This window comes from Mastomys coucha, unplaced genomic scaffold (assembly GCF_008632895.1).
Source record: "Mastomys coucha isolate ucsf_1 unplaced genomic scaffold, UCSF_Mcou_1 pScaffold21, whole genome shotgun sequence".
Classification (NCBI taxonomy): domain Eukaryota; kingdom Metazoa; phylum Chordata; class Mammalia; order Rodentia; family Muridae; genus Mastomys; species Mastomys coucha.
The window spans coordinates 18,455,219-18,469,406 of NW_022196904.1; the positions used below are offsets into that span (position 1 = coordinate 18,455,219).

A 14,188-nucleotide genomic window follows, 5' to 3' on the forward strand; every position below is an offset into this window, starting at 1 on the left:
CACAAACACACAACAAATACACACACACAAACACACACAAACACACACACTCACATACACACACACACACACATACACACACTTAGTACTGTGCAGGCTAGGCAAGAAGTTACTAATTGAGCCATGTCCCCAGTTCTGGCTGACGTCTTTCTGACTTTGACTCCTTTTTAAATTTCTTTTAAGCTGGTCAATGGTGGTGCACACCTTTAATCCCAGTACTTGGGAGGCAGAAGCAGGTGGATCGCTGAGTTTGAGGCCAACCTGGTCTACAGAGTGAGTTCCAGGACAGCTAGGGCTGCATAGAGAAGTGCCTGTGGGGAACTAGGGGGTTGTTTCTGACAGGTACAGAAATTTGAGGAAGGGGCTAGAGAGATGGCTCAGTGATTAAGAGTGCAAACTAGTCTCCCAGAGGACTGAGTTTAGTTCTTAGCACCCATGTCTGATGGCTTACAACAGCCTGTAAGCCTAGCTCCAGAGGGTCTAACGCCTCTAGTCTCTGGCTTCATCCTCCTTTCATACACATATTAAAAACAATAAAAATGTATCTTTGGGCTGGAGAGATGGCTCAGTGGTTAAGAGCACTGACTGCTCTTCCAGAGGTCCTGAGTTCAATTCCCAGCAGTCACATGGTGGCTCACAAGCATCTGTAATGAGATTTGACGTCCTCTTCTGGTGTGTCTGAAGGCAGCTACAGTGTATTCATATAAATAAAATAAACGAATAAATTAAAAATGTATCTTTAAGAAAAATCAGTGGGAGAAGAAACTTAGATGCTTTTAAGCACCTGCCACCTGCCAGTTGGATGTTGACCCCCATGATTTTCTGAGTGTCTCACCGTAAAGGCCTTGGTTACCAAGACTCGGTCCACACTTGAGTGTGGGTGCTTTTGACAGCGTCATCAGCCTGTTGTATTCATATTCACCGCTGAGCTACAGCCCTCAACCGTTACAACCACTGGCCTCTTCTTCCCCTTGTGGTCCCCAATGTGGGCGTCATAGTGCCCAGCTCACACACTGACACTCCTTGGTGTGAGCCACATTCTTCAGTTCTGAGTGGAGAAGGACTTTGGTGGGGACAAGCAAGGTTGACCTGACTGTTTCTATATGTAACATATTCTTGGCCTCTTTCTTGCTGAGTAGTTCTGGATTACAGAATGTTTTGACAATTATAGAGATGTTTTTCAGAAAACAAACGTAAATCCATGACGCTTTCTGGACAACTTGAGGTCCTTATGCATTTTAAATCCCTCATCAGAGACTGGTAATGAAAACTAACATCATTCACCATTATAACCTGCCAGTCAGCAGCCTCTACACCTCACATGGCTTGATTCATTCCGTCCTTGTAAAGCCTTATGACCCACAGGCTGTCATTATCCCCATTTTACAGATAAGGAAACCAAGGCCCAGAGAAATTATGAAACTGAGCACCTGTCTTTTAAACTGTGTGAGAACCAGGTTGCTTAGCATTTAGTTTGGGGATCTGGATTCAAATCCTAGCTCTTACTCACTCTGACCTCAGGCAAATGTTTTTAATTTCTCTAAACATACCCATTGAAAATACAGACACCCAAGGCTGGGGTGGTTGTTAAAACCTGGTGACATAATGTCTGTAGAAGTACTCTGTCTACATGTGGGGGTTGGGATAAAGGGAAGGATTGGTGATTTCATTATGGGATGTTGATTCTTCAGGCCTTGCTTAGCATCAGGTGACCCCCACCGATCCCCCTATACACACTGTGGGAAATGATGTTCAGTTCTGTACGAGTGGTGGGAACCAAAAGCAACATCCAGGGTCCTCGTGGCCATGCCCGACAACCTGAGTTCCATCACTGGACTCCACTTGGAGAGAATTGACCGACAAAGCTTGTCTTCTGACTTCCACTGCATGTGTACCCCCACCTGTGCCGGCTGGAGAGATGCTCAGTGGGGAAGAGCACAGGCTGCTTCTTCAGAGGACCAGGGTTTGATTCCCAGCATCCACACGGTGGTTTGTAACCTTATGTAACTACAAATCCAAGGGATCAGATGTCCTTTCTAGCCTCTGAGAGGCAAAATACCCATATACATGAAAATACAAATTTTAAGTGTAAAAGAAACATGGGAGGCAGCTAGAGGTCATGTGCAAAGCTGAAGACAGTGGTGTAGAAGGTGGTACTTGGAGGCATTCCCTTGTCGTTTCTTAGCTTTGTGGCAAAGCTCAAGGGTCTTAGTAGCATCATTTGTTCCCTCATTTACTTATTCTACACATGTGCATCTAAGCGCTTGCTGTACGTGAACACTCTGTTCCAGGGTCTGTACAGCTATGGGCAGCAGGTGATGAGCATGTTCTTATCTGGAGGCTGGGGGTGTTGCTGGACTAGAGGAGGCTTGCCTAGCATATCCCAAGCCCTGGGTTTGAGCCCCAGTACTCCATGAACTGGGAGTAGTGCTTTCAGTCTGTTACTCCAGTGCTTAGGAGCAGGAGGATCAGAAGTTCAAGGTCATCTGCTACATAGCAAGTTTGAGGTAAGCCTGAGCTACATGAGCCCCCAGCATGGAAGGGCCGACAAAGGCTTAGTGAATTGACCCTGTATTGAGCGATGAACCATGAACGCTGTGGAGGAAGTGGGGCAGGGTGAGTGTTGCGTGCAGCCGGAGATGATGTGGTCAGATTTTTAATTTAAATCTGAGGTCTGATGACTGTTTTGAAAATTTTTAGCTGAGTATGGTGGTGCATGCCTTTACTTCCAGCACAGGGGAGGCAGAAGCAGGTGGATATCTGTGAATTCAAGGCTAGCCTAGTCCACAGAGTGAGGTCTATAAAAGGCAGGGCTATGTAGTGAGACTCTGTCTCAAACCATGCCCCCAACCCCATTAAAAAAAAAAAGATTTATTTTATGTGTATGCATGTACATCATGATGTGCATGCCTGGTGCTTTCAAGGTCAGACGGGGGCATTGGATCCCCTGGAACTGGAGTTAAGAATGGTGGTGTGAGCCATGTGGATGCTGGGAGCCAAACTCCCATCCTCTCCGAGAGCAGTTAGTGCCCACTGGTGACTTCTTAAATTTTGTTTGTTTGTTTGGTGGTGGTTTTTGAGATGGTCTCTCTGCAGAGCCCTTGGTGGAACCTGCTATGAAGACCAGGCTCATTCAAATTCAAAGAGATCCACTTGCCTGTCTCCCTAGTGCTGGGATTAAAGTTGTGAAACTTTTCTTTTTAAACTACATTTAGCATTTAGAGTGAGTGAGTGTGTGTGTGTATGTGTGTGTGTGTGTGTGCGCGCGCGCGCGCACGCGCTCCGCTGCACATATTTTCATCTTTAGAGGTCAGAGGGTGCTTATAAGAGTCACTTTTCTTCCACTCTGAGTTTCCAGGCTAGCATCTTTGCTCACTGAGCCGTCTCTGCAGCTGGGAGTCCGGTGACTCTGAGCAAAAGAGAATGTTCATCCACAGGGAAGGGACAGAGAAGTCAGCAGGCTGTGTCCATCTGGCACATGTGAGGTAGGTCAAGGAGGCTAGAGAGCTAGGTAGGACCAGGGCTTTGCCAGGGCTTCTGCATAGGAAAGATAGGATCTTGCTTAGGTCTGTACAAGCTCCTTGTTACCGTTGAAAATAAACAGTAGGACCAGGCTCAGAAGCAGAGGTCAGCACTGTTAGAGCCCATCACGTCAGAGACCCCTGGGAAAATCTGATTGCATTTGGCACTAGCCAGTTTGTGGGCCGCTAAGTTCATCCAGTGTTACCTTTGGTTCCTTCTCAGTGACAACAGGGAGAGATATCTTGGACACCAAGACAGTAGACTCTTGTGTGCTCACCCATTTCCCTGTGTGTTCTCTAAACACTGTTACACAACACTGGTATTGCCACACAGGGCTCAGCCCTCTGCTTGTGTCAGCTCCACACACCTCTTTGTCAGCCGTGGCTACTTTGTGCCCAACTGGTCACCTGCTTCCAGACAGGGAGTTCAGTCTTTGCGAGCCCCTCCTGGCCTGGAGGGGATGCTGGGATTGGTCCAGTTGGAACACTGGTGTATCACCTGATGGAACACATCATACATGCTTTGTTATTGCTGTTTGAGACAGGGTCTCATTGTATAATACAGCCCAGGTTGGCTCCAAATCCGTGATCTCCGTGATCCCCTGCATCACATGTGTTGGGATTTCAAGTATGAGCCACTATAGTTGGTGTGAATTTTCCATTTTTTCCCCTTATTTTTAAAGATTTATTTATTTATATATGCACATCTGCACAGCAGAAGAGGGCACTGGGTGCCATGGAGCTACGGTTACAGACAGTTGTGGGTGCTGGGAATTGAACTTGGGACCTGTGGAAGAAGTCTGCACTGAAGCTAGTGCTCTTAACCACTGAGCCATTTCTCTGGCTGCCCTTGTTTTGAGACACGGTCCTACTATGTAATTATGGCAAGTTTAGAACTCACTGTGTAGACCAGGCTGGCCTTGGATGCACACAGGTTTTCCTGCCTCTGTTTTCTGAATGCTAGGATTAAAGGCACACACCACCAGACCTGGCAGATTTTTGGTTGATGTGTATGGGTGTTTGTCTGCATGTATGTTTGTACATATGCCTAATCCCTGAAGAGGCCAGAGGAGGGCATCGAATCCCCTAGAACTGGAGTTACAGATGGTTGTGAGGTGCTGTGTGGGTGCTGGGCATCAAGCCTGGGTCCTCTGGAAGACCTAGTGCTTTTACCTGCTGAGCTATACCCCAGCCCCTCACTGGGGGATTCTAGGCAGGGGCTCTACCACTGAGCCACACCCCCACTCTCTCACTGGGGGGATTCTAGGCCGGGGCTCTACCACTGAGCCACACCTCCAGCCCCTTACTGGGGGATTCTTGGCAGGGGCTCTACCACTGAGCCACACCCCCAGCCCTTCACTGGGGGATTCTAGGCAGGGGCTCTACCACTGAGCCACGCCCCCAGCCCTTCAGTGTTTTGAGAAAGAGATTCGCTGTGTGTGTAGCTCAGAGTGGCCTTGCCTTGTGATCCTCCTGCTTCCTCTATAGAGTGCTGAGACTGCCGGTGTGTACCGCTGTGTGCTGATCTTTGTTACTAGTATCATTTTGAGACAGGGTCTTACTCTATACCTCAGGCTGGCCTAGAACTCCTTGTGACCCCCTGCCCTTACCTCCTACATTCTAGGCATCACTCTCCTTACTGAGCCTTTTCTCCAGCCTCTCCTTCTCTTTTTTAACTACTGCATACAGCTGTACTGCATACAGCTTTTCAACTAGCCAACTCTCGGAGCTTTGCTTAGTTTCTGTGACTGTTCAGTATCGTGTACCATGTGTGCATAGGAAAATTAAAAAAAAAATACAAACAAATGTGCAAGTATAGACTACCAGGTTGGGGGTGTTTGTGCTACCCACTTGGTGTGTTGCCTGTCTAGCATACATAGTATTCTGAGTTTGACCCCTGGCATTGCATTAACCTGGGAAGAGAAGGAGACAGGATCCAAAGTTGGGACATTGTTGGTTATATAGAAAGTTTGAGGCTAGCCTGGGATACATGAGACCCAGTGTTGGAGGGGAGGGGGAATATATACATGTGTATATATACAAGTCGGAGCCACAGGTATGGCTCAGTAGTAGTGGAGAGAAATAAGCCAGGCTAAGGAATAGAAGGCCCCGTTGTGGGAGACGGCAGGTGCTACTTTGTTTGGTCTGAGACACTGACCTCTGAATCGAGGTCAGAAGGAAGGCTTGAGCAGTGGTGAGGTGTAAGGCGTGAAGCGTGTTCCAGATTCTGGGGTGTCAGCTGCGAAGGCCCTGAGCGGGCCTCAGCCTTCACTGGATACAAGATAGGTGATGTGACTGCAGAAGAATGGTTGAGCACACAGGACGTCATCTGGGCCCAGTATCTGGAAGGGTCTCTGCTGGCCTGCTTTCTCTCCGTGCAGTCGTGCTGTGGGCCTAGGAATAAGCACTGTAAGCAGTGGCTGCCTTCCTCCTGGGCTTTGCCTGCACAGCTGTGGCATAACCACTTCCTGCCTGAGGCTGCTCATCTAGTTGCAGCACCTGAGTTCACACCCCTGGTAGAAGAGTAGTTTTGCATTGTTTCCACAGTTATAGATGAGAGCACTCAGTTTTGCTTTGTTTTCTTTTGGGGTACTGAATATTGAACCAGGATCCTGTGTAGGCTAGACAAGCGCTCTACCATTGCCCACACCCCACACCCCTCTCTTTGAGACAGTCTTGCTCAGTTATTCCTGCCCTTGAACTTGCTCTGTGGCTCATGCAGTCCTTGACCTCTGGATTCTCGTGCCTTTACCTACCAAGTCGCTGGGGTTCCAGGTGCAGCTGGCTGCCCTTGTGACTCTGGGGCATCTTAGCTTCCTGTGGAGGGATGCCATCAGGACTCCCCCATCTCACCTGAGAAAACTGCCCCTTGGAAACATTGGCTGTAGTTTAGAAATGTCAGCGCTGGATTTGAACACAGACCACTTTGCTCAAGTCAGGGTTCCTTTCTGCCATGGAGCTGTGGTGCCCTGATTAGTCTGATAGAGCAGAAGGGAACAGCAGATGGTCCCAAAGCAGAGGAAGGCCATGTTGGGTGGGAGTACATAGGCAGTTAAAAATTTGTTTTTGTGGCTGGGCAATGGTGGCTCACGCCTTTAATTCCAGCACTTGGGAGGCAGAGGCAGGGGGATTTCTGAGTTTGAGGCCAGCGTGGTCTACAGAGTGAGTTCCAGGACAGCCAGGGCTACACAGAGAAACCCTGTCTTGAAAAACCAAAAAAATAAAAAATAAAAATAAAAAAAGTTTTATTTTAAGTATTTGTATGAGGGGTAGGTGTGTGTTAGTGCAGAAGCCAGAGGCATTGGGTTTCTCAGGCCCTAGAGTTACCTGATGTTATGAACCTCCTCTGGGTAGGAAGAGCTCTAACAGCTGAGCCATCTCTGCAGCTCTGACCTTGAACTTCTGGTCCTCTTGCTGTTATGGTCAGGCTGTTCTCACTTAAGAGAGAACTATGAAGTTTTTATTGGGCCCCACAGACTTGTGACTACATGGGTAAAGAGGGGGGGCCCTAGCTGAGTGAGCCGGGAGCTTATAAAGGGAACAGCTGCAAGTTTGGTAGGTCCCACTGACGTAGCTATGATGGCAAGCATGACAGGTATGAACTTTTAATAGGAACAAGGCACAGCTGTGCCACCATGGTATCACCGAAGCAGAGCAATGGCAGGGGAGCAGTGGTTCCTGGGAAGTGCTGTGCATACCTGAGTGTCAGGCTGACCTCAGTTTAGCCAGATTGAGCCAGGTCAGGCTTGAGCGTGTGTGTTTTTCTCATTTCACTGAGTCCACACGTCCACTCTGAGTGCTGAAATTACAGGTGTGCTTCATTCAGTATGCTGATAATGCATGACTGGGGATCGAAATCAGGGCTTCCTGTATCCTCGGCAAGCACTCCAGCTGTCTTTGAGGGTTGAAATAGCTCCTCATCCGAGGACCCTGTAAAGGAGCCCGAGACTGGACACTTAGCATTGCCTGTCCTGACTGCCCCACACCCACACACCTTTCTGTGTCTTCAGCCTTAGGCTGGAGCCACAGGTTCTTTGGTAAGTGGTATCTTCATAAATAGCTCTTTCTTTCAATGAATAATGAGCCTGTATCAGCTAATGCTTCTGCTCCTGGATAATAGATTCAGTAAGAAGCCTGGGGCTTTTCTAGGCCAGTGACTGACAAAACAACTCCTGTCAAAGGGAAACAGGGACCAGGCAAAGAGTCTCCTGCCTGCAATTCTACCCTCTGGAAGGTGCAGCCAGGAGGATCCCCATAAGTTCAAGGTGCGCCTGGTTATTAAGTGACACCTGACAAAAGAAAACTACAACTAAGCATGTTGAAAATGGAGCTGAGTGTGGCAGCTCATGCTTGTAATCCCAGCTTTTGGATTGTGTATAGCCTGGACCACAGTGGCCAAGTCCCAAAAAATTAAATGGAGTGAGAGGTTGGAGAGTTGGCTCAGCAGTTATAAGCATCAGGGTTTGATTCCCAGCACCCACACAGCAGTTCACAACTATCTTAACTCTAGTTCCAGAGATTCTGGTACTCTCTCCTCTTGGCCTCTATGGGGCCAGGATAGCAGATGGGATGTAGGCAAAATGCTCACATGCAAGTAATAACTAAACATAAGAAAGAAAAAGAAACGAACGACAGCCTCATGTTTGGACTGGGTGGAGTCTTCAAGTTGTCTCAGAGAAGTGACTCCAGTCCTACCCAACCTCCCTGGGATGTACTGGAGAGTCACTGCAGCTTCTGGGTTCTCTTTAGTGTTTTGTTTTTTAAATGAATGCTAAAATTGGTTTCACTCTCTTTTTTTTTTTTTTTTTTTTTTTTTTTTTTTTTTTTTTTTTTGGTTTTTTTCGAGACAGGGTTTCTCTGTGTAGCCCTGGCTGTCCTGGAACTCACTCTGTAGACCAGGCTGGCCTCAAACTCAGAAATCCCCCTGCCTCTGCCTCCCAAGTGCTGGGATTAAAGATGTGCGCCACCACCGCCCAGCGGTTTCACTCTTTTTGTTCACTTATTTTTAGTTCTAACATCCTTAGCTGAACAAAAAATATCCTTAAACCTTCTTAATTACATTTTGGAAGATTAATTTTTATTTATGTGTATGCATGTGTCTTCATGTATGCCACATGTGTGCCTATGCCCAGGGAGGCTAGAAGAGCGTGCCAGATCCTCTAGAGCCAGAGTCACTGGTGGTTATGAGCATCCTGGTGTGGTGCTGGGAACTGAATTCAGCCCCTGTGTAAGAGCAGCATGAGCTCATGATTTCGAGGGCCCCTGGCTCAGGTCCCTCTAGGGCATTTTTATGTATTTTTATTGAGTGTGTCTTGTGAACAAAAATTCCTGAAAAGATGTTGTGTCTGCAGAGACTGATAGACAGATTAGAATTTCAGTGTTGTGGCAGGCGAAAGTGGGATCTTGTCGCTTCAGAGGCCGATTGCTTTTTCTTGGGCTGTTTTAGCTTCAGGAACAGCCATTCCTTGCCTCACTCCATCTGAACTAACACCTCATAATAAGTAAAAACCTCTTAGAGCTTTTAAGGCAGCAGAACACTAGCCTCCACCAAGAGAGCTAAGAATATCATCAGAGAGCATCTTGGGCCTATAACACAGCTCCCCCATTTTGCACCCACCTCTCTGGTATACTCATCAGTGTATTTTAAAGTTGCCTTAATTTGGGGGCTAGAGAGATGGCTCAGTGCTTAAGAGCCCTGGATGCTCTTCCGGAGGTTCTAAGTTCAATTCCCTGCAACCACATGGTGGCTCACAACCATCTATAATGGGATCCTTTCTGTCTAATGCCCTCTTCTAACATATAGCATACATGCAAATAGAGCAATCATATGTATAAATAAATTTTGAGAAAAAATTCATGACTTTCTTTGTTCGGCACTACTATAATATACTTATTGAAGCTGCTTCTACATTGGAACATGGAGCTTGTCGTAACCTAAGTCTGTGTTCCTGGACATGGTCACTCCGAATGGCTCCAGAATAAACCAGTTCCTATTCTCTTTAAGACGAGAGCTGTGGGTATGTGGGCACATGTGGGCCTCCTTCTGCCATATAGATCTTGGTGCTTGAATTTAGGTTGTCAGGCTTGGTGGCAGGTACCTGTAACTGCTGGGTCATTGTACAGGACCAGGAATAAAGAAATCTCAAGCCTAGACATCAGCTCTTGCCCCGGTTAGAATTAGAGCATTTCTGAATCTCGGCATGGCTCAGTGGGCAATGAATGAGGACCACAGCTGGGATCCCCAGCAGCCACATGAAAGCTGGGTGGGTATGGTAGCCTGCCTGAGATCCCAGTGCTCCTGAGGCAGAGATGGAATCCTGGAAAGACCTACCTCAGGAAATAAAGTGGAGAGCCATTGGGAAGACACCTGACTTCACTCTCTGGCCTCCACATGCACTCAGACAGATGAATACACAAGCATGCACACTACACATATGCACAAGTGTGCATGCACACACCCCACTTATATATTGTTAGTTTATCCCTTATAGCTTTCTTTTGATTTCATATATATACATACATACATATATATGTATATATATATATTTGAGACAGATCTCCTGTGATCCTGACTAGCCTCCAGTTTGCTGCGTAGCTAAGGGTGACCTGAAACTTCTGATTCTCCTGCCCTCACCTCCCAAATGCTGGGGTTACATGTGTGCGTCACCAAGCCCCAGCTTTACCTTCCTTCATCTTTTTCAGTGAGACTAATGTCACAGGAGTCACTAACATTAAAACAATGCCTGCTGACAGCTGCTAAGTACCCACTGTGTGCCCTGACTTTCAGCCATGCTAATTATGCGGTGACCCTTGATCTGATGAGCCCTGTTTAATTGATGAGGAGGTCAAGGCTCCAGGAGGTTATCCAGTGAGGTCGCACAGCTAGTGTGTGGAAGAGCTGGGTTCAAATGCAGGACTCCGTGGTATGTAAACCAGAAAGCCCCGGGCGTGCAGTAGTTAGTCCAGGAACTTCTGTAGTTATGTGTCCTTTTTATGACAACTTGCACCTGTGTCTGTGGCTATCACCCAGGAGAGCTCCATGACAGGGAGTGGACTGATCAGTGTGGGAGTGTGGGGGTGTCTGCTGGGGAAGCAGGTGTGTAGTGCATTCATTCATTGAATTTTCAGAACCATGCCCTAGGCTGCCTGCCAGAGACAGATGACTCTACTTAACTACTCAGTTCTGGTCCCCACTGACACACAAGAGACATTCCAGGGGACATGGTCATCCAGGTGTACATCATCTCTTTCTGCCCCCTGTTCCAAAGCAAGCCCAGGGCAGGAGCAAGCCCTCAGCAGCCTTTCTCTGCCCCACAGTTGGAGAAGGAGGAACAGATACACAGCGTGCACATTGGGAATGATGGCTCGGCCTTTGTGGAGGTGCTAGTGGGCAGCTCGGCTGGAGGGGCCACAGCTGGTGAACAGGACTATGAGGTAAGCATGCTTGGAGAGGCTAACACCCCATGTCTCCATCACTAACCCCGCCCCCACCTCACCCCCATGTCTCCATCACTAACTGCCCCCCCAACTAGCCGCCACCTATGATTACATGAATGGAGAGCCACCAAGCCTGCCTGCCTCCTGGAGGGTCTTGGGTATGCCAAGGAGACAGAGCATGTATGGGATATTGGCCTGATCGTCAGGGGAGAGCCAGGCTACCTGAATTGTGGTCAAATAAGGAACAAGAAGCCCTCACTTGTTGTAAAATTCAATTGCAGCTTAGGTCATGACCCGGGAACTGAGGTTCCGTATGGTCATGACTGGTAACCCACTTGAGACAAAATGCAGTCCCTTTCTGATTGATACTTAATTTTCTCCTTGAGATGGGTCTTTCCTTTTGCCCAGGCTGGCCTTCACTCCTACACTCAAGCAGTTCTCCTGCTTCAACCTCCCAGGAAGCTGGGACTATAGGTGTGCTCTGTCAATCCTGCCTCATAGGACTGGCAAAGGTCACTGTAGCTCAAAGTATTAGCCTACTGGTTTTCCATTGAAGCAATGGCCTTGAAAACTATGCTCACAATGATGCAGTTGATAAGTCTAAGCCTAAGCCAGTGAAGATTAAAGTGTGTGCGTGTGCGTGTGTGTATGAGTGAGTGAGCTGGGCCGGGTCCAAGCCTCTGGTTGAAAGTAAAGAGGGTGTTTTATATGTCCCCCCTCCTTTTTTTTTTTTTTTTTTTTTTTTTTTAAAGATAGGGTCTCACTTGGCCCAGATTGATTTTGAACTTACCCTGCAGCTGAGGCTGGTCTCAAATCCCTGATCCTCCCACCCCATCTGACTAAGTGATTACAGCTGTGAGCGATCCTCTTTCCCTTCCTCCTGCCGACTGGCACCTCAGGGCACTGTCAGGTTCAGGGGTGGATGCAGGCCCCTTGACATCTTCTTGGCCATAGAGGGTGTTGTGTCTTTCACTGTTAAATATGATGATGACTGTAGGGTGGATTCTTAACCTGTGGGCTGCCCTAAGACCCCATCAGAAAACACAGATATTTATATTACTATTCATGACAATAGTAAAATACAGCTATGAAGTCTCAATGAAAATAATTTTATGATTGAGCTCACCATAACATGAGGAGCCTTAGGAAGACTGAGAACTGCTGTAGGGTATTTAAAAACAAAAAAAAACAAAAAACTGAGGAAGTTCTTTGTTCTTCCTTTAGTTCAACCAACTCCAGTTGGTTGTTTATTTGTTTGCCTGCTTGCTTTTTTAAAGATAGGATCTCACTATCTATGTAGCTCTGAGTGTCTTGGAATTCCCTATGTAGAACATCCAGGCCTCGAACTCACAGAGATCTTCCTGAGTGCTGGGGTTGGGAGCTCTTTTCATGAGTGTTGGTCTTGGTCTGTTAGGCTAGGTTGCCCTTAAACTCAGTCCTTCCTCATCTCCTGAGGCATTGGGATTGAAGGCCTGTGCCACATGCCCACCTGTCTGTATGAGTTTCGCTCCTTTTTCTCACACTGGAAATGGGTTGCAGGGTCTTCTACATGGTAGAGAAGACTCTACCACTGAGTCACGTCCCGACCTGTGCCACTTGCCTAGAATTTTATCGGGTGCTGTTTTCTGCCCCATAAGAAATGTTTTGCAGAATGTGGTTGCCTGCAGCAAAACCATTTTTGTCCTCAAAATGACTTGCCAAATCAACAGATTTTGGTATTAGTCCAAAACAGTTCTTTGCAGAGCTAGCGAGCTAGCTCAGCCCTTAAGAGTGAGTTTTGCTCACTCTTTTGTGACCTGAGTCACTTCTTAGCACAGGGGTCAGGCAGCTCACAGCCATCTGCAGCTCCAGCTCCAAGAGATCCCACACTTCTAGGTTCCACTGGCCCGCAGGCACCTACACTCAAGTGCACATGATTACAATAAAATAAATCTTTAAAAATTACTTGCTTCTCGGACTGAAGGGATGGTTCAACAGTTAAGAGCACTGACTGCTCTTCCAGAGGTTCTGAGTTCAATTCCCAGCAACATGGAGGCTCACAACCATCTGTAATGGGATCCAATACCGTCTTCTGGTGTGTCTGAAGACAGCCACAGTGTGTTTATATACATAAAATAAATAAATCTAAAAAAAAAAAAAAAGCTTACTTCTCTTTGTAAAACATAGATTGGGATTACTTCATAATACCAAAAATAGAATATGATGCACTATTTAGCTAAACTATTCCATCTTGCATGTGAGCATTTATTCAGTATTTGCCTTCCTGGAAGGTGGTGTGGCCAGCTCAGGCCTTTGTGTTCCCAGGGTCTGGAAACAGCTGTACACAGCTGTCTTAAGCTGCTGTGACAAATTATAGTTACAGCTAAGCATGGGGACGTAAAATGCTCAGCTTTCACTCAGGAACTAGAGACGGCTGAAGAGCAAAGAAAGGACAAACAAGCAGATCAGGGTGGGGTCAGGGTCACCCCCCACCCCAGGTCAAGTCCAGAGTGTACAGCAGCAGCACTGCTTCCTGTAAGTCAGCACGCTTTTTCTCTTCCATCCAGATCATGCAAAGGAACACAGGCTTGGAGGGATGCAAGCTACTCTGGAAGAAAGAGAAGTCAAGAACAGCTTAGGGTGCTACATAGAGTGCTTGAGGCCAAAAGTCTCAAGATTCAAAAAGAAAGAAAAATGGGCTAGGGGTTGAGGCTGCAGCTCCATGGTAGAGTAGCACTTGTTTTGAAGTCTTCCAAAATGAAGTGAGCCAAGGGTGTGCCTGAGCAGCACTTTCCATTTCTGTGTGTGTGAGCCTAAAATTCCTTTGCATTCCTGCTTCTCATTATATACATGCTGCCTGTTCCTTATGTTCAGTGTAAAGTAAAGGAAGTCACAGATACTGGATTGGAAATAACTTGTGGACTGGGAATGTGCTCTCAGAGGCCACTTTCCCTGAAAAGCTGGTTGGCTTTTCTCCTGCCGCTACTGCTTTCCCTTCTTCCTCTCTCTTAGTCTCCCATTCTCTGTCTTACCCATACAACTCTCAGTGTCCCACTCCATCCTCAGCCATTAGCTACTGGCATCTTTATGGATAGATTAAATTCCAGCTGGAGGCAAGGACCTTCAGTGTCAGTTAACACAGATTCCTGATCAAAGCATCAGAACCACCCTCCACACCCCTGTTTAGAATCCCCCAGTGAGGGGCTGGGGGCGTGGCTCAGTGGTAGAGCCCCTGCCTAGAATCCCCCAGT

At 47.3% G+C, this 14,188-nt stretch overlaps 1 protein-coding gene across 2 annotated transcripts in view; it reads left to right on the forward strand.

Moving 5' to 3' along the window:
- Xrcc1 (X-ray repair cross complementing 1) overlaps positions 1-14,188 on the forward strand; it is a 28,469-nt gene that overhangs the window by 2,300 nt on the left and 11,981 nt on the right. For both annotated transcript variants that reach the window (XM_031385664.1, XM_031385665.1), the window contains exon 3: positions 10,839-10,955. In XM_031385664.1, coding sequence (XP_031241524.1) covers positions 10,839-10,955 — 117 coding nt within the window. The remainder of the gene's footprint in view (positions 1-10,838; positions 10,956-14,188) is intronic.